Genomic DNA, 20,562 nt, shown 5'->3' with positions numbered 1-20,562 from the left:
GTGGTCCGATTTGAATAACAAGTTCAGAGATTAAGACAATAATCTATGCCAAATTTCGTAAAAATATATCGTATAATACAAAAGTTATCCATAAAAGAAGTTGATTTTTATCGTTCAATTTTCATGACAGCTATATTCTATAGTGGTGTGATATCAGCAGTTCCGACAAATGAGCGGCTTCTTGAGGAGAAAAAGACGGGTCTGTTCAATCAAGTCAAGTCGAATCAATAATCAAGTCGAAATTTATTTTATCTAGATACACAGGTATATACATATGTTATAAATATATATGTTACATATACATGTATGTTTATATTTTCCTCGAAAATTATTTCACTTAGTGACACTAAATTGCATTATTATTGCATCTAAAACCCGCTTAATTTATTTATTTGGCACACACACTCATATTCGATTATATACCAACAAATTAAGACACCTGTTCATCCGCTAAATTGTCCAATGAAAAAATTATTTAATTAATACAACGCATATATAATACATATCTCAGCAGTCATTATTTAATTCCAAATTCTTTTTTTTTCAATTTCTTTTTTTATATTGGTGTTGTTATTGTTGGCGCAGCACACGCCAGACATGAAAGCGCCAATTCGAGCGCAAATGGTGGAATGGTGGAATTGCTTGAATTAATTGCACCAACGGGTTTTTATTTTATTATGATTGCTATTATTTTTTAGAGTGCCGTGCCTCATTCAGCCTTATCTTTGAGCGTGAAATGGCAATGCAGTGAAGCGGTACACGTGCTGGCATGTGTGACACACTCACTTATATCCACTTACAGTGGGTCACAGCGATAATGGTGCCTATTCACTTGCTTTTGCTTGTTGCGTGCAATTCAAATAGTTATATATATGTATGTATGTTTAGAAAAAAAAATGTATATAGTTCGGTTACACCACTCCAGATATACATATAATTTCAAGAAAGTATTTCGGAAAGGAGTCTCCTCCAGTTTTGACTCTGGAGTAAAATATAAACGTTTTATATAGTTTTTATACAAAAAGCTCGAAACAAACGTTCTCCCTTTTGAGAAATTCACCTACACTTTACACCCTTCCGTAGATAGGCAGAGATAGACTGAACGAAAATTAAAATCCCCTCACACTATCATGTCCTCTCTGAACCACCCTGTAGAAGGGTATCAAATACCCATGATAAAGTTCATCTCTTCTATTTCTTTGCAGCTTGTCCACTAATAGTTGTATGGTATCCCCAGTCTGCTGGCGTGTCTTCCAATAAGACAGTGACCTGTTAGCACTCTTACTATTATTATTATTTCAGTCTTTTTTAATTTCAATAATCGGCATGTTCGGCCTATATTCCATTCATGACAATTTGTTTCCACCGAGACTCAGCTACATCTACCACATATTTGTCGATTATATATCTACAAGTAGCCAGAGGCATAAATATTCCTCTTTATCTGTGTCTAATTGTAAGGTGGTGCCTGATCTGGCGAGTTTGTTTGCTTTACAGATACCTGGATATACAATGTGTTCTGGAACCCATTGCAGTTAGTTGGTTAGTAAAAATAACAATTGCTTTTTTTATGAATTTTTTTAATAACTCGAACTTCTAGACGAAGAAGCAACTGTGGTATAAAAGACATAATTTCTAGCTTCCGTCGAGAATCAAAAATATTTCTTAATTATAATATTGGTTGCATCACTGAAACAATTTTGAGAGTATTTCTGGCATGAAGAAGATTCTACACATACTTTAAACGTTCGATGTAGGTTTATGTAAATTAAATTTTAACTAAAGTATGATTAATAAAAATGTTCCACTTAGTTCTAGCAAACCCTGCTGTCATATAATTCAAATTCTGGAATAAAAAATGTAAAACTACAAACATTTGCGAAGGCATAATATAAAAACTTTTGTGTACTATGCATAATTATGTGTCTTCTTCATTGATATACTTGTAGGTTGAGCTGCATATTTTATGATCCAAAAGAATATAAGTACAGCAATAGCAACAAAGGAAGTCATATTGAAACAATTTAAATGTCGTAAATTCTGAGGAATACAAGTTTTTCCTATTAAAATATAAATATACAAATTCAGGGAATAATAAATATGTGTGTTATTTTTTTACGCGAGTAACCGAAATTATACCCACTTCCGTTCGCAAATTGCACGCAGCTTCCATAAAACATCAAATGCGAGAAACACAAAATTTAATAACACAGCACATAATGATTTAGACATAAAAGTGTTTACAAATGTGTATAATATATATATTATATAAACAACGGTGAAATGTGTGGTGAAAATTATTTGCGAAAATTTGCATTTTCTTACCTTGATGCCTAATTTTCCTGTATTTATACGACAAAGTAAGCATAATTTTGCGATTTTATCTCATCAAATATATTATTTTTCATTTTTATATGCATGTGCGTATGTATGAATGCTTTTAAGTGGCATGCCACAAGTGCATGGGTGTGTGTTGCTGTTATTTCACCTTAATTCACCACATACCTTAACGGTGTGCAATGTCGACGGCGGTGATTTTTATTATTGCTGGCATTCAAGGTGCATTTTGTCATCGCTCAGTTTAAGCGCAACAATGCAGCGACAACAACAGCAACAAAAATAAGAAAAAAAATTAACTCCGGCTGCACCGAAGCTACAATGCCCTTCACAAACGCATTTCTCATAGCATAGAAAGGGTATAAATAGATATTTATTTTGATTTTAATCGCTCACTTTGTAAGGCAGCTATAGACTATAGCGGTCCGATCTGAACAATTTGTTCGGATATTGTAACACTGCTTTAGACAATAATCGATGCTAAATTTCGTGAAGATAACTGTTCATATAAAAAAGTTTTTCATACAAGGTCTTAATTTTTATCGGTTCATGTATGTCAGCTATATGTATGCTATAGTGTTCCGATTTTAGCGTTTCCAAAAGCTCGACTCAGATCATCACGCTATATGTATGTATATACCATATAATTACATATATTTTATAGAGTATCCGACGTTTCCTTCTGGGTATTAGAAACTTCATTGCAAACTTAATATACCCTGTTTAGGGTATAACAACAACAGCATTTATTTTACAACTACACAAATACAACATATTTACCTGACTTTTAGAAGCAGTCATCCGACATACATACATATTTACATAAATAAGAAACATTTTTGCTTTTGTTGTTGTTGTAATATATTACAGTATTGCTAAAGCCATACAAAGTGTAAATCACAACGCTGCCGCACGCTCGGCAGTACCGTTGGTGTCACCGGCGCTGACGGCCGCTTCAAGCATTCACCGCTTTGAATTACAGCTTTTTTAAACGCTACACAATTCTACTTCTTCTTCTACTTGTTCGTTGTTTTTGTTATTGGCGCCGGCTCTTGGCAATGACGCGTTGTCTGCGGCAAACGATAGAAAGTGGGCGTGCAATTGACACATTTTCATGCAAAGCAGACAATCGAGCACAATGAAGCGCAGTTCAATGAATTATTGCATGTCTCACACATACTCAATACACACAAACATATACATATGTATACTTGTTTGTTGGTATGTTCTTAGCACTTATTTTAGAGCAACAAAGTATCTGCATGAGCGCAGCAGACGAATTACTTCGCTTGGCATTTCCATATTTATTCGCAAATAATGTTCTCTTTTCTAGCCAGAAATGGTACGCAAATATGAATTTATTGCTGGGATTCAAAGCACTTTGTGGTTATATAAAAACAATGCCATTATAACGGTAAGGGTACTGGTTTAGAATTGTAGATCTGTTATGGAAATGATTCTTATGAAATATTTTTTCGCTTAAAGATCTTCACAAAGTTCTTGCAAGAAAGCAGAGTTTACGAGGCAGTGAAGTTTCACTAATTGCGCGGCTAAGCCTTCTTTGGTGGCAGAAAGATCTAAATTCCCACTGTGACAAAAATCTATCATTAGATAGTAGTAACTTAAAAGCCTGTGTAACTTTGGACTAACTAAGAAAAAAGCTTAGAAATTTAATCAATTGGACTGGTGAAAAGTAAAAACTAAATTTTCATATACCTTAATACAAAATTTAATAACACAAATACAATATAAACATACCAATAGTTAAATATTTTTCATATACTTGTTGTATGTTAAGCCTCGGCTGGGATGGCCTTCAGCGGCTTCGGCGAATTTGGTTTTTTAGGTATCGGCTCAGTTTTGGAGCGTCATTCGCTAGATCGTTCGACAATTTCGCCATCATATTCATAAACATACGTTTCGCAACCAGTAATAATACATTTGATGAATGTAGGGTCCAGAAGCTACCTTTTTAAGCATCTCTTTTGCGACCTCTACACGGTGTCATTTTTGGAAAAGATTCAGGTCTTTTGGTACGAGTCTAGCATTAATATACTTGATAACCAAAACATTAACCGAAATGTAATTTTTGTTGAGATTCTCTGCTATTTCTCTAAAGTACACGCGACAATTTCTAAGCAATCTTTTTTTAACTTTTTCGTTATTATCGTGTCTAACAAAGTTGATTGAAGCACTTGCATGAGACAAGTTTTCGCTGACCTCACGATCCTCACTGAATGTTTTGTGTTGTCGAGAAAACGAGGATTCAAAGCTAAATATTTATGAAGAATATGTCCAACCCGTTCCTTTGATATCTTTAGAATGCTCAATTCATTATCTGCTGTGCTTATACAACCTACACCAATTACGAATGGTTGGTTCACCTGGCACAAGGCCTAATAATACTGACCTATAAAGTTTTTGGTAGCTGCAGCATTTTTTCCTCAAAGATTACCCTTTGGTCGAAACTCTATTTATGCTAACCAATCGTCACGAAAAAAGCATGTCATTTGAAGCAAAGGTACAAAATACAGCCTTAGTACAAGCTTTAAAAAATATGCAAAAAAATTGTGTTCAACTCTCTGCAGGAAATATGAAACCTTCTTAGATATTTTATATGAAATTCGAAGTTGGTTGTTCACTTTTAGGCTGACACTAATATAAATAGACAAGCACAAGAATTAGATCGAAATCTATAATCAATATACTACACAACTATAATTATATTAAAAATAGAATTATACATACGTTTATTAATAATATAACTATAATTATTTTAACATCAGCTTGCTGTGCCCTTTCTGGTTCTGTTTCTGTTTGCATTTCTGTTCCAAAGAGTCGCATTCTGCTACTACATTGTGTTGTGGAATGTTACGCGTAGGTTTTGACATTGTAGTCTCTCATTTCATATTTAGTTTTAATGTTTATCTTTTGACTTCTCATAATTTATGCATTCAAATGCGAACATATGTAAATTTTTGCCTACATTTAGATTGATTGACCTTTATATTCACTTCTCTGCCTACATATTTTACATGGAATAGTTTTAAGCTTGACCCTGAACTTGAACCAGACAGAAAATTTATTGAATTGATTTATTAGTTGCTTCAAATGCTTTAGATGTACTTATTTATACATTCGTATATTTACAGAGGTACACTCATTTACATGCAAACTTGAATTTGCTCCGTAGGAAATTGGTTCAAATATTAGTGTCGTCATAATCATAGTAATTGGAAATATATTAATAATATTGTTTTTAAAATTAGGAGACATAAGAAAAGTGCTCTAAACTTAAGGCTTCATTATTGTCTTGTGGGCTTGAATCATTAATGGGTGATTTCGAGATTGTGAGAAAAATTTTAAGTGAACACCGATATTTTAACGACAGACACCACTAATGGTTGACAAATATTTCAAAAGTATCTCAAAAGTACCATATCGATTATTGTTTTGATTTGATAGAGAATTTATACTAAAAATACAAGATATTAATTTATTTTTGGTAATTTTACTTTTTTCAAAATGCAGCCATTATCCACGTTGTATCAAAGAACTATTTCTTACTTTTTTGATGTAAGATACATACTTTTGGTGTTTCCAAAATTCAGGTATGAGTGTCACAAGTCCAATATTGCTTATCATAATGATATTTTGATCGGTCAATTTGTATGGCAGCTATATGGTAGAGTGCTCCGATCTGATATGTTCAGAGATTGTAGCGTTACCTTGGCCAATAATCTATGATCAATTTTGTGAAGACATCTCTTCAAATATAACATGTTTTCCATACAGAACTTGTTTTTGATCGGTCAGTTTGTATGGCAGCTATATGTTATTCTAATCCGATATCGGCCATTCCGACAAAGGCGAAGAGAAAAGGACGCGTGCAAAATTTCAGATTGATATCTCAAAAACTGACGGACTAGTTACGTATTGTATATATAGACAGATGGACATGGCTAGATTGACTCAGTTCGTGACGCTGATCACTTACATATACATATTAAGTAGCAAAAAAAGCTGTGGCCCAATCTTTCATTCATTTCAATTTTTTTTGTTTAATTAATATCTGATTTGATAAATAAAAGATGGACGAATTGTCTGGCAAACAGGTAACAAATTTCTTAGAGGGTGTGCTCACGTATATGTGTATAGGTTTTTCAAAATATGCTTAACACAGATATGAACGAATAAGTACGAACACATTTCCATATTTTAGGGTGGAGTTGTTAGAATGGCAGCACTTTAGAAATGTTAATTGGCTAATAAATTATGTCTAAAATACACTAAATATGCGGTGCACAATTATTTGGTTGCCAATATGACGTAATATAACTGCTATATATGTATATATATAATCATAGAATAATGTTCAAGCAAAAGCAATATTTTACGAAGCTAAGCCTTAAAATTAACTGCTCATGCTATGCTCACTAATCCCGAGTACCCATGTATCTGCATACATATGTGTTGGCGATTTAAACGCTAGAAATGCAATAAACAGATTGAGATTGATTTCAAGACTCAAGGATCTGGCATGCAGTTCTCATTTCGCAATTTTTCCTGGTAAAGGTTAATTTAAATTTTACTTTTTGTTTGGGTTTTGATTGATATTTCTAACAAAATGTAGCACTGATAAATGTCGTTGATAGCATTCAACAAAATATGTATTCCGTATATACACATACATATGAACATAACTTCAATTTAATACTCACATATGTATATAACCCTTTGAGTTTTAAAGACGATTAGCATTTTGCTTTCTTGTTAATCCACAATCGCCGGAAACAGCAGTGTGTTCTATACTTGTTTCATTTTGAAATGATTCCTATTTATGTTCACTCCAAAATTTGGTGAATTGCAATTAGATATGAAAATGCTTGCGATTTGAGACACAATAACGATTTAGTGAATGCAATAAATAAACTAAACGAAAGACAGTTAAATTCTTAATAGATTTATAGCAGTTGAATTTTTGGTATATAAATACGTAGCATACATACATACAAGTATATCTATACATAAATTTACACAAACATATATGTCATATATCTATCGATTGTTACACAATAATTTTGTTTGGCCTTTGCTGTAGGCGTTGAGGGTGTGTTGAGGTTAAGTGCACGGATTAAATATTATCTAAATCTTTTATGCTTCGTTTCGGGCAAACACTTAATCATTTCGGTATCCAAAAATCGTGCGTGACTGTTTCAAGTGGCAAGCGAAACACAATATATATATGCATTTGTATGTAGTTCTATACAAATTAACATGATGATGTTATCTAAGATTCACTCTTTTTGTTTTCAAGTTTCCAAAAGCAAGAAAAAACATGAAAGTATCGAAAATTAATTTTTTTTTTTTTTTTTGTAAATGCAGTCATAACCTTTTTACAAACACTTACTACATACTTATGCAAGCAGTTTTTAGTATACATACTAAAAAGTCTAAAGACTATTTTTACGAATTACAACGGTTCATTTGAAGTTCTTATTTTCATTTCTTAAATCAGACAGCTCAATATATTTATTAATATTGTTTATTATGAATTTTTAATTATTACATTTTTTATTAATTATCCTGAAAAATGAGGTTATGATATGAAAACGATAAATTATATGGCATTTTCTCCACATATATGTAGCGTAGCGAAGTCGGACTATTCATTTTTACAGCTTAGATGAACGTTTTGTTCGAAGTCATGAAAAATAGTCGGAAATTATTCAGCTGCTAGAATTGGAGAACTAAAAACTATGTGCCCTCAAACTCTTATCATATTCCTTTCAGTGTGCTACGTAAGTGTTGCCAGACAGAATCAAAACACATTCTCACCCAGAAATCCTTTTCCTCTTTCAGAAGGAAGCGCCAAAATATAAATTATCTGCTTTAGTTTATAATAAAGCATCCAAAAATAATGAGACTAGTAGCCAGGACAACTCTGTGGTTCACTAATATCTGGTTACCATTCTTTTATAACTCCACTCTTAAACAATTGTAAGAAGAAATCTCACATGAACTTAATTTTATTTCGTATCTGCCAAACCACACCCTCCTCTAGTACTAACTCATCTGGAAATAATATAAAATGTGGTGTATAAAAAGGATCTAACAGAAATGTTTATAATTAGCATCAGGCCGGAAGTTTTTCTTTTATAAGAAAAATTCTGAAACAGAGTTTTTCTTCAGTTGGGAGTGCCATTGAATAAACGGCTTAACATTATAGCTTTACGAATATTGTTGCTTGCCAAACGCTGGCTCTCAATCGATCAGTCATTCCCAACTATTAACCCATTATTATTATTTCTTGAAAGTTTTCGGTTTTGCCGCTTCAAAAATATTGCTTAAAATAAAATCTAAGAAATTATTTTGTAAAACTTCAAACATAGCCGATATGAAAGTCTATGCAACTTTTTATTCAAAGTAACTTTTCAAAATTTTCCTACAGGGCACATTTTTGCTCATACTTATGTGTGTAACTACCTAAGCGATCTGTTTATGCTTGATAAATGAATGCGAATAAATCTAAGATATTTTGTGGATCGTTAATTTTTTATAATGAATCCAATTATCCTACAGTAAACATTTGCGCATAGTTGAACATAGTTGGTGTAAGTTGTGCAGCGCATATCGTGCATAATGCGATTCGTAACGTATGTAATGCACTTCATGTTTAAATAGAGAACATTATTGTTCAGATCTACACACATTTTTATATCCACACCATTCGTCAAGAAGCATTAAAGTCAATCAGCGAGATTTCTGAAGACGAATACGATCAACTAGTTGGTTACGGCAAAACTCGGTTCATTGGCTTACGGGAAGCTGTGGAGAAAATCATTCGAATGTTCCAACTTTTGAAAACGTATTTCGACGATCTTCCTTCACCCCTCAAAAAAGCCAGATGCATCCGCCATTTTTTCAGTAATCCACTATCAAAGTTCTGGTTAATTTTTGTTCATTAACTGGTGAAAATATATGTTAATTAACTGAAATTTTTCCAAAATCGAGAAATTATTTAATTATTATCGCATTAACTCTAGGCCATGATTTTCGAAGAAACAATAAAGAAAATTGAAAACGATGATATTCCAACAGTTGCAACTTACAAACACTTACAACATTTAATCAACAATTTGCAAACATAAAACCAACACAATTACTTTCTGTTGCAAGTAAAAACGGAAATGGAGAAGCTGAAGAAAACTGAAAACTATGACTTGAAGCAATTTGAAGTAGAGGCGAAACAATTTCGAAGTAAATATTTAATTTTACACCTCAATTTTCGTTTTCTCATTTTTAATTGTCTTCAATATGTCAATCAGGTGATTGCTACAAATATCTTAAGGCATGTTTGCACATGTAAAACTATTTGGTTGGGTGGCTACTCACTGATAAATTCGACTGGAAAAAAATTGATATATCGTTGATTTTCCTTACAGAAAATAATATTTTGAAAGCATCAGACACTACGTTTACAAGCTGTTCGAATAATTCACTTATATTACTTAGTATATAGGTGACAAACGATATGATGAATGGAGCAAAGTGCAGACATCCGTGGACTAACGTTTTATCATATACCAGTCGTTAAACAAACCGTCCCGGATTTTGCCCGAAAAAATATGGTCACCTAAATCTAATTATTTATAATATGCAAGTTTGAATGTGGCATATACTTCATACTCTAACCATTTCGAAAAATAAAAAAAAAAATATAAAAAAAGTTTACTCGTATAAAGTATTGTATACTTTTAGGAGTGGAGCATACCCAAACTCTCAGCTGACTCTTTTTAATAGTCTTGTCTTTTTGTAAATTATTATTATTATTAATGCGCTTTTAATATTTAAATCATAAAAATAATTAATATACTTACTACAAATCATAATAAATATTTATTATATATTTTCTCTTTGCAGTTATTAATTATTGAGTCGTAAACCCGGACAAGTCCTCTCTTAAACATACTACGAGTACATATTTAGATGCAAATACATATCTCCAATGCAGCTAAAGCATAAATTGCAAACATATCTTCATTTTTAAAAACATATACAGTTATAAGCGCAACAGTGGAATACTCAAAAAAGTAGCAGTTTAAGTGTTAAAAAACGATCTACAACCATTTAAATATTTATTTATAAACAAAGAACTCAGCACAACAACAAAATGCGACTGTTAATATTAATTTTAGCCTGTTGTAAGTATTAAACCGTTATTATTTATTTAAAAATTATTTTCAAGAATAAATATACATTTTTTATATGTTTTTTATATGACAAAATATATATATGTATGTATATATATTAGGATGGAGCGAAAAAAAAAATTTTTTTTGCTTAGCCTGGGGTAAAATCTGTAGATTATAGGAAAATAAAATTTTTGAACGAAAAAAGTTTTTTTTTTAACATCTAGAGGCGGCGCACTCAGTTTAAAGTAAATTTTCGAGTTGAAATTTTTTTTTGATAAGTGTTCTAGAAGCTGTGAAGAGGTCAATTAAAAGTTATCCACTTAAAATAATTTATGTGGTCATTATTGGAGTTTTAAAAAAGGTCTTAAACGACAACATGCTTTCCTTAAGCGTCAAAATAAATTTTGAGTCAAAAATCGTCACGTTCGGTAATTTTTATATAAATGTAAGAGTTTTTTAAAATAATTTTTCTTGTCCAAAAAAAGTTTTAACTTGAAATTTACTTTAAAACTGAGTGCGCCGCCTCTAGATGTCAAAAAAAATTTATATATTATAGGACAATATTTTAAAATAAAAATATTGAAGATATATATATATATATTGAAGAGACATTTTTTGTCACTGCTCTTTGATAAAATTGAGAATCATTTAAATTTTGATTATACTATTGTAAATTGTGGTAAAGTAGTATACTGTACGCAAAAAAGCGAAGAGAAGGGATACAATTCGAATAAAGAAGGCCGCAAACCTTAGTAGATTACAATATATATTATAGAGGCACACCTAGTGTGGCAAACCAAAAAAAAACGACTTTCGGAAATTAAATAAAATACTGCTGTATCGATAATAAAATTTTATGGGTATATTTATATTATATTTGAACAAAAAACTGGTAGGTCATTGTATGGAAAACTAACATATAGAAAATGCAGAAAAAATGTAGTAGTGATCGGATCATTTGTCTCCGAGTACTCGCTCAAACAAATTTGAAAATTGTAGTTTTGAGAAAAACACGTTTCAAGATAAATAGTTTGAGCTGGTTGAAACGAGCGGCTACACTTTAGAACCTTATAACTCAAAACTATTTAAAATATCGATTTAAAAGTTTAGTACGTTATTTTTAAAGGTTCATATAACCTATAGAAATATGCGATTTTATTATACCCTGAACAGCGTATATTAATTTTGATACGATGTTTGTAACACCCAAAAGGAAAGGTCAGACACCCTATAAAGTATATATAGCAAATGATCAGCGTGATGAGCTGAGTCGATTTATTCATTCCTGTCTGTCTGTATATATGCGAACTAGTCCCTCCGTTTTTGAGATATTGATCTGAAATTTTACACTCGTTCTTTTCTCACCAAGAAGCTGCTAATTTGTTGGAACGGAACGATATCGGATCACTATAGCATATAGCTGCCATATTAACTGAACGATCGGAATCAAGTGCTTGTATGAAAAACTTGACATTTGACGAGATATCTTTACGAAATTTACAATGGGTTATTGCTTTAGGCAATGATGCAATTTCCGTAGAAATTGTTTATATCGGATCACTATCGCACATATGTAGCTACCATACAAGCTGACCGATCAAAGTTCTTGTAAGGAATCTTTTGTGTTTTTTTTTTTAATTTTAAAGAAGCTGAGAATAAAAAAGAACTCGAAGGGAGAAGAAAATACGGACTCATGGCTGATTGATAGGATAGGAGGTTGTTTTTGCAAATGAATGAATGCGGTTCATTCGGAGTAAAAAAATCAACAAGGAGCTAATGCATGGCTTCAGAAGCTAATAAGCAAGTTGAAAAATATCATAAGTTCACATTTTATACTCTGGATTAATGGCAGTCTCATAATGATGTAATTATCGGCCAAGTCTTCACCTAGCCACCATATGCTGACTAATATGATTACCATATTTCCGGTTGACTTCATACTTTATTTATCGGTGCATATACGATATATTTAAATACAATGAAGCGATTATAACACGTTTAACTTTATAGGATTTGGTACTAAAATTTTACAAAAATAGTAGTATTTTAGATCCGAGTTATTGTATAGGTATGTTAGTTTCACATTCTTTGCCTTTTTACAATATAAACTTATACGCCCCGAGTTGTTATAAGTAATTAATTTATTTTATTTAATGTAACCACACTTAAATTATAAATTCCATCTCCTCGTAGTGGCACCCTACATTAATGCATATCATGTGTCAGCCGCCACAGCGGGCGTGTCCTTCATGAATGAAAACTATCTGGACCATCGTGTGTCACAAGCGTTCAACACACAGAATGCAGGTTCGAAGGCATTGAGCAATCGGCGCATGTACGGCATGTGTCCGCCACACTTCCAACGTGTCGGCTCCGAATGCTATTCGCTGCTGCCACAGGCCAGCAGCTGGCTGGAGGCGCATTTCTTCTGCAAAGACAAGAATGCGAAATTGGCAGAACCACAGTATAGAGCCGATCGGAAATTGCGCGTTTTCCTCAAAAAATACGATGCACAGCGTGAATGTAAGTGGCATGGAAATGAAACAGAGGAAAATAATTTAATTAAAAACCATTTTTTTTCTTGCAGTAACTGGTCCCATTTGGATTGGCGCCACCTACGATTGGCAGAGTAATGTGTGGCAGTGGAGCATCAGCGGCAAGAATTTAACATATGACTCCTTCAGTCGCATGGAACCTGAGTAATACAGTTTTTCAACTTTTTACTTATATTTTAGTTTAAAGCTATTATTATTTTAATTTTTTTTAATAAAGGTAAAAATTTTTTTTTAATACAAATTTTTTTTTAATAAAATTTTTTTTTTAATCAAAATATTTTTAGTAAAAATTCAAGTTTTTTTAAACAAACATTCGAGATTTTATTAATGAGCGCCTGTTTTGCAGGATCAGACAGAACCTGGAAAATCATTGTGCTGTGTATGACCCAAATCTAGATTACAGGTGAGTGCTAATATTTTATTGTCAAAATTATAACGTAATAAATAATGTTGCCACATTCATTTCCCATTTTTACATACATATGCTAATGCTATTAAAAATATTTAGCTTAACTCTTAACACTAACCAGATGAGTGCGTTGAAATGAAACTAATACAAAACTAGGCGTGTTTAGTAATCAAATGGTGTAACTGTAAATCAGTGTTTTGCTTACCAGAAGTGAACCTCATACTAAGATTGCTTAAGAATCGCGCTCACGAACACTTGATCGATAAATTTCAAGCATAGCTTCTGCCATAGCTTCTGCCATAGCTCTCTTTTGGCTGTTTTAGTAGCAGAAAGTAGCTCTGCGCGGTAATCGAACGGATTTTAATAAGTAGACTTTAATATTGTGTGAGCTCTTCAATACTCTGTAGGAGTCTGTATAAAAAAAAAAAATGTTTCAACAAAAGTAGATAATTCTGCTATTGACGCTCTGAGATTAACGACTAGCTCCGACTGTGAATAGTTGGAAATCTTTCTTGTCCTGAGTAGAGCGCGGAGATCAGCACCAAGGATGTCACACCTTCTTTTAACCGGTTAAATCGGCTGTAATTATACCCAACCTAGGAACCTAAACTAACCTTACTTTAAACTAAAAATATAAAATAGAAAATCTGTCCGTCTTTACTTAATCCTTCAACCGCATTTTTATTCCAAAATTCATTATGAAACGAGAACTTCATCATCAGTCTCGTATCGGTTGTTATAATTCATCGAAACCTGGTGATCTACTACAATATACACTAAGCAGGTTGGACAAGAGTTTCTGCCATAACCAAGTATCTACCGGCGTCAATTGTCATGAATCACCTCACCTTTTGCTAAATTTTCGGACATTCCTTCTGTATGTCAGCATTTTATGTGCTTCAAACTCACGACATTTCTCTCTTTCGTATTTATCTTAACTGCTGATAAACTTCATTTATAGCCCTCGTTGCATCCGATCAGAGAGATAATATAGGCAAATTCTTTTCTTATCGCAGCAGCCATATATGATCGGTCGCAATAGTAAATTTTTCGGAGAAAACTCAACTTAAAAATTTTCGGCGACGATATGTCGAATAGCGAATACTGTCAGTGCACAGGAGCGCAGATCACGAATCTGTTAAGTGTTGGTATAGTTGGCGCCAACGCGCCAGTCTTTCTTCTTCTTCTTTGGCACTACAACCCTGGGTTGCTCTGGACCGAGAAGACAGAACTTCACCAATTGCCTCTTTCCTTTGCAAGGTCACGCCAGTTGTGCATTCCAAGATAGGTCGCTTGCACCTGTTCCTTCCATTGGATGTGTGGACGCCCTTGCTTAAGTTGTACACTCATGGTTCTCGAATGGAAAGAGCTTTTCTACCAGCTTTTTAACACCTGTTGGCAAAAGTTATTCTGCGCCAGTCTTTAGCCGAATAAAAATCTGGAGCCGTTCGGATTAAGTCGACTCAAAGGTCAATTTGTCGAACTTTCTTCGTCGATAAAATGACGGCTTGAATGATTTTTATATATATAATATAAAAAACTCATATGTACAATATGTGACTCCCGCTTGATTTATTTGCCATATAAACTATAACTAAGTGATCGTGGAAGGTGTTTAAAAACATGATTTTAATTGCAAATACAATATCATAGTCCAAACACACTCCCATAAATGAATCCAACAATAACATACTTAATATACGGGCGAGTAAAGTGTGAAGCAGCTAATCAAGTTGTTCGACTGCGCATCAACGCAAAACGTATCGCGGTCAATTGACGTGTTAATGATGTGTAGCGCCAGACAAGAATCTAAACAAACGTTATAAACATATATTCACGCATAAAAACACTAACACATACTTATGCATACATGCAAACACATTGGTGTAATGAAATAGAAATCACTCAGCGCCAACTTGCAACGTGAAAGGCATACGAAATTTGGCAGCGATTTTTCAAAATGCATGCGGTAAATTGCATATATGCACACACACATATACATACATACATACCGACGCTGCTAATTAGCTGGTTGCATATTGGTACTTTGTATATTTGCGTTATTAAAATGAATCTTTATTTTCTACATTCAACAAACAGATGGTCTGCTCGCCCCTGTCCGGAAAGATTCCGTTTTATCTGTCAACATAAAATGCCAAAAGTCAGCGAGAAGAATCGTGGCAAGGTGTATACGCGTTGGAATGCCACCTACCCCAATGAGTATGCGAACGAAGTCATATTGGAAGTGATGGATCAGCCGGCCAAAAATGGACGCAGGTAAGTGTTTTGCGAATTGTTGCTTTTATAAGTATGTTTTTATGTATTTGAAGGTAAAAACGAGAAAAAAAACTTGAACTTCGAAGCTAGAATATCCTTCATGTGCATTTCTTATATATATCAAGAGTATAAAACGATCTGTATATTGATTTTCATCGGTCAGTTTGTTTAGCAGCTATATGCTATAGTAATCCGATTTGAACAATATGCCATGAACTTGTAGCCTTGCTTTGGACAATAAACTGTGACAAATTTCCTGTAGATATTATGTCAAATAAATAAGTTTTCTATACAAGAACTTGATTTTCATCGGGCAGTTTGTATAGCAGCTCTATGTTATAGTGGTCTCCCTTCTTACACGAAAAACACCAACAACATTATTCAAATCGTTAAATACTCAGGTGTTTTATTTCAAATATTGTATAGCCACAATTTGACATTACAACAATTACAATTCCTCGTTCTTTTATGGACCTGCCCAGAGCGTGTATGCGCTGACTGCAGAGTTGTTCATGCTCCAACATGTTTAACACACTTCTGGTGTTTCTGCAGCACTACTTTCCAACTCCTTCTGCTGCGCTTCCGTTTCCGTTTCCTCCGCGTTTGAAGGCGTTGCAGCAGCCACCGTCGGCTCATTCAGTGCTTTATGGATGGCGTCCCTCTCCTCATTTTCCTCACGCGTTAGATACTGATCCCAATGGCTTAGTCGTTTCTGCACCTCCGCCTCGGTTTCGACAATTCTGTTGGTTAAGAGAAATAACCTGAAAATCGCAACTAAATGCTCATAGTTAGTAAAAACTTGCTTGTATTTGGTTTTGCCATTCCAGTGCTCGGCGCTCAGCTTACGCTGTCCAAAGAAACGACCGTGCATCATTTGTATTACAACATCAGCTTCTTCGGGGTCGGCCATATTTACTTGTGCGACGCCTTCGGGATGACGCTGTATATGGAAGTTAGGAAAATCATTTTTTAAGAAAATTTGAAAAATTTAATTTACACATTTAACAAAACAAAATAATACTCACATCATATATGACCACCTTCCGGACTGTGCCACATTTGCTGCACTCCTCACGTAACTCATTCTGATAGTCCAATATCAGCTGCACTTCCTTTTCGAAAATAATTGGATCGAAAAGATTTTTAATGATAACCACCTTCTCATTTTTCGAGCGCTCACCGCGCATTTTTTCGGGACGCCAGTCGAAAAGTCTAAGCAAATGAAAAAAAAAATTTGACTATTAGTTTTTATACAAGAAATTAGGGTATTGCATATTTTTTTTCAATCAAAATTGTGGAACTGACAATTTTCGAAATTCAAAATTTAGACATAATTTTGATTAATTAGTAAAAGCCCTGAGTTTTTAAGTTAAGAGAGAAAAAAATTATGCTTCAAGTATGTGTGCGAACTTACACTAAAACAGTAAAAAATATTGAGCTCAAATTGAGATTTCTTTTATACCTCAAATAAAAAAAAAAAACAAAAAAAACGGGCTGACGGAGTCTTATAACTCAAATTTTGTCGAGTACATGAACAAAGATCATTTTAACTACGCTCGAAAAATTAAAATAAATATCGACAAATTACGAAGATTTTTAAATAGGAGTTTAATTTAATCAGAAATACTGTTTTACTAATTTTCGAAAATGTTACATGTTGTTATTGTAACGGAAATATTGCATAAATAATGAAATGATAAATATTTCTTAGTTAGGAAATTATATTCTATCGAAGTGAAATAAATTAGTTGACGTTTTACTTGATGACATACGGTGACCTAAAGTTTGGTCCAAAAAATTGATGGTTTCGTCGACGTTTGACATTAGGGTGAGCAACCAAAGAGCCGTGAATGATTTGCCGGTACATACATATATGGGCTCTATATAAGCGGTTAAGTAGGCTCCGGTCTATGTTTTAAAAAATGATCGCCTTTAGCTTGCAACACAAATTAACACGAAAACTTTCTTAGGATATAGGCGAGTCTAGAGAATATTTTCAGCGATTTTCGCATTTCATTTAAGAAATAGAAATAAAATAGGAAATTATATACCTCTAAAAGGACGATCAATATTTAATTGTAGTCTCTTATATACATATTTATATAATCATTATTCTTGTCAGCTTGCGAGCGAGATATATTTTTCAAGAAGTCTTAATGCTAAAAGATAAGTGAAAATTCGATTAGCCACTTTTAGGGTGAAACTTTTCATAAATAGTAGTATATGCACTCAAGTGAATTTGATTTGAAAACCTTTAGGCCATTGGCCCCCCGCTACACTTACTTTTCTTTCATTTTCTGCAACTTCTCCTTGTCCTTCTTTTTACGTTTCGGCTTTAAAGCTGGATTATATTCGCCACGCATCTGAAATTTGGCACGTTGCACGCGTATTTTTTGACCTCGAAGATTATACTCATCCAAAATATTTAAAGCCAAGCCTACAGACTCCACCTGCAAATACATAAAACATATATAGATTCATTAGGCGCCGAAAAATCGAATAAGAAGCTTATGTCTTAGCTATAGAAAAATTTGAAAGCAAAATAATATTGACAAGATCTCCACTTTCAACTTCCAGATCCAATGTCATCGTAAAGGCTGACGGCAGTGACGAACAGATCGTACTTCCGAAGTCACGCGGCAGAGCCGGACACAATCGCGGACGCACAGGACGTCGTCCAAACCGACCAACCACAATTCATCCGAACGATATCGATGCACAAGCGACTTCGAACTCGCCAACAACCTTGGTACATTACAACGAAATACCGGTGCCGGTTACAGCAACACCCAATCGGGCGCGAAATGGCCAAAAGCAAATGCCGCATGATCGTGTCGTATGGCGACAACGGCAAAAGGAGAAGCGTCGCATGGAACGCAAGAAACAGCGCGCGCAGCAAATGCAGAAGGAGAAGGAACGCGAATGGAAGGAACAACGGATGCGCATACTGGCAAATCAAGAGCGTGAACGACAACGTCACCTGCGGGAACAAGAACAACAAGACCAACAACCGAAATCATACGAACAAACCGAACAACCGCGACGGGAACTGGATGAACTGCGGCAGCGTGAAGCCGTCGATCTGGAACGTCAACGTCAGCAGCAGTTGGCCGAAGCCGAAGGAAAACGACGCGAATATGAAAGTCGACATCAAGAATTGGAAGCGCTGAAGAAGAAACTTGCCGAAGAGAAGAAGGAACGCGACGACGAATATACTAGCGCGGAGCGCATACGACAGGAGCGTATAGATCGACAGAGAGAACGCGAAGAAAAGGAGCGCAAGGAACGTGAAGAGCAAATGAAAAAAGAGCAGGAAGAACGCGCCAAAGAAGAAGCTAAACGTGAACAAGAACGACTGGAGATGGAGAAGCGACAGCTCGAGGAATATGAAGAACGTTTGAAGCAAGCGCGCGATGAACGTGAACGCCAACTGCACGAACAGCAGGAACGTAAGCGCCAAGAGGACTTGGCCAACCGACGACGTTTGGAGGAAGAAGAGAAGCAGCGGCAAGAAGATATTAAACGACAATTGGAGGAAGAAGAAAAGCGCATGAAACTGGAACAGCTGGAAGACGCACGCAAGCTGGAGCGACAGGAACTCGAACGACTTGCGGAAGAAAATCGACGACGCGAAGAGAAGCTACGCCAGCGGCAGGAAGAGATCGCCCGGCGCGAAGAGGAACAGCGTAAAATCGAAGAAGAAGAGGAACGCATAAAGAAGGAACTGGAGGAGGCGGAAGAACGACGCAAAGCGGAACACGAAGCGCAAATCAAACTGGAGGAAGAAGCGCTTAAGGCGCGTGCCGAAGCGGAACAAAAAGCTGCCGAGGAGGAGAAACGTAAACGTCTAGAGCGTTTCGATGCATTGAAAAAGCAAGACGACGAACGCCTGCGCCAAGAGGAGAAAGAGAAGAAGCGCAAATATGCAGAGCGTTTGTCACGCCTACCGCCGGAAGATCAACGCAAATTCTTTGAGATGCGCAAACGACGAAAGGCCAAGAAGACACAGGAATTGCTGCAACAAAAACAGACAGCCAATGGCGGCAACGAGGCATATGAGAAAGAGTAGAGGAGAGGCGGGGTAGAAATTCAACAAATCAAATTGGATATTAGAATTTAACGGAATATAACGGTTGAGTGGTAAAACATATGTTTTTTTTTTTTTTTTTTGGTAAGACACTCAAAGCTCCACCAATCAGTCGACTGTATTTACATTTGTTTTGCTTGATCCCCGCAACTTCATGCGAAATATTATTTAATTAAAATAAGTCATAAGCATAAATATTTTTTTTATAAATTTAAGTCGTTGCTGCCATTAATTCACTTCAATAGGTGTACTTGTAAACGCTCAATATTGTTTTTTAGCTCCTTACAAGTTTGCCATTTTATATTTTCACATACACATAGGTAACATATGCATACATACATATGTGTGTGCGTGTGTGTATAAATATGAAATTGAAAAAAATAACTGAAAATTGGTTTAAACAAAATTACCGCTAAGGCACTATATAGTATTAGCTTTAGTAGCACACGAGCGGCGCTCCAGTGACTTCGTCTACTGCTCGGCAGCTGTGCTAGCTACGCTCGATTGTAAATTATTATTAATTTATAAGTGGACAACAGGCAGCCGAAGAGGATTAAAAAAATTAAAGAAATAATTAAAAATTAATAAAATAAAGAAAAATAGCAGAAACCGTTTTGTTTGTATAAACATACATATGTATATGTATAAATAGCAGCACGTATGTGTGTGTTGTAATGTGAAAAAAGAGTTTTATCGCAATGT

General features: G+C 34.6%; 2 protein-coding genes across 8 annotated transcripts in view; one reads left to right on the top strand and one right to left on the bottom strand.

The window, feature by feature from the left end:
- Window positions 1–20,427, top strand: part of rgn (regeneration) — a 141,470-nt gene extending 121,043 nt beyond the window's left edge. For 2 of the 3 annotated variants that reach the window (XM_070112038.1, XM_070112039.1), the window contains 6 exons: window positions 10,261–10,541; window positions 12,726–13,055; window positions 13,120–13,231; window positions 13,434–13,490; window positions 15,597–15,773; window positions 18,351–20,427. In XM_070112038.1, the coding sequence (XP_069968139.1) occupies window positions 10,511–10,541; window positions 12,726–13,055; window positions 13,120–13,231; window positions 13,434–13,490; window positions 15,597–15,773; window positions 18,351–19,842 (2,199 nt within the window). In that variant the 5' untranslated portion in view covers window positions 10,261–10,510 and the 3' untranslated portion in view covers window positions 19,843–20,427. The remainder of the gene's footprint in view (window positions 1–10,260; window positions 10,542–12,725; window positions 13,056–13,119; window positions 13,232–13,433; window positions 13,491–15,596; window positions 15,774–18,350) is intronic. The other variant, XM_070112040.1, reaches the window with a different exon arrangement.
- The window catches only part of barc (RRM1_TatSF1_like and RRM2_TatSF1_like domain-containing protein barc), a 33,240-nt gene continuing 28,828 nt past the window's right edge, over window positions 16,151–20,562 (bottom strand). For all 5 annotated transcript variants that reach the window (XM_036364733.2, XM_036364734.2, XM_036364735.2 and 2 more), the window contains 4 exons: window positions 18,057–18,223; window positions 16,799–16,985; window positions 16,577–16,713; window positions 16,151–16,513 (listed from right to left, as the gene is read on the bottom strand). In XM_036364733.2, coding sequence (XP_036220626.2) covers window positions 16,300–16,513; window positions 16,577–16,713; window positions 16,799–16,985; window positions 18,057–18,223 — 705 coding nt within the window. In that variant the 3' untranslated portion in view covers window positions 16,151–16,299. The remainder of the gene's footprint in view (window positions 16,514–16,576; window positions 16,714–16,798; window positions 16,986–18,056; window positions 18,224–20,562) is intronic.

The sequence above is a fragment of the Bactrocera oleae genome, chromosome 6 (assembly GCF_042242935.1).
Source record: "Bactrocera oleae isolate idBacOlea1 chromosome 6, idBacOlea1, whole genome shotgun sequence".
Taxonomy (NCBI): domain Eukaryota; kingdom Metazoa; phylum Arthropoda; class Insecta; order Diptera; family Tephritidae; genus Bactrocera; species Bactrocera oleae.
The sequence above is the reverse complement of the archived record's forward strand: the minus strand, read 5'-3'. Positions and strand labels throughout refer to the sequence as shown.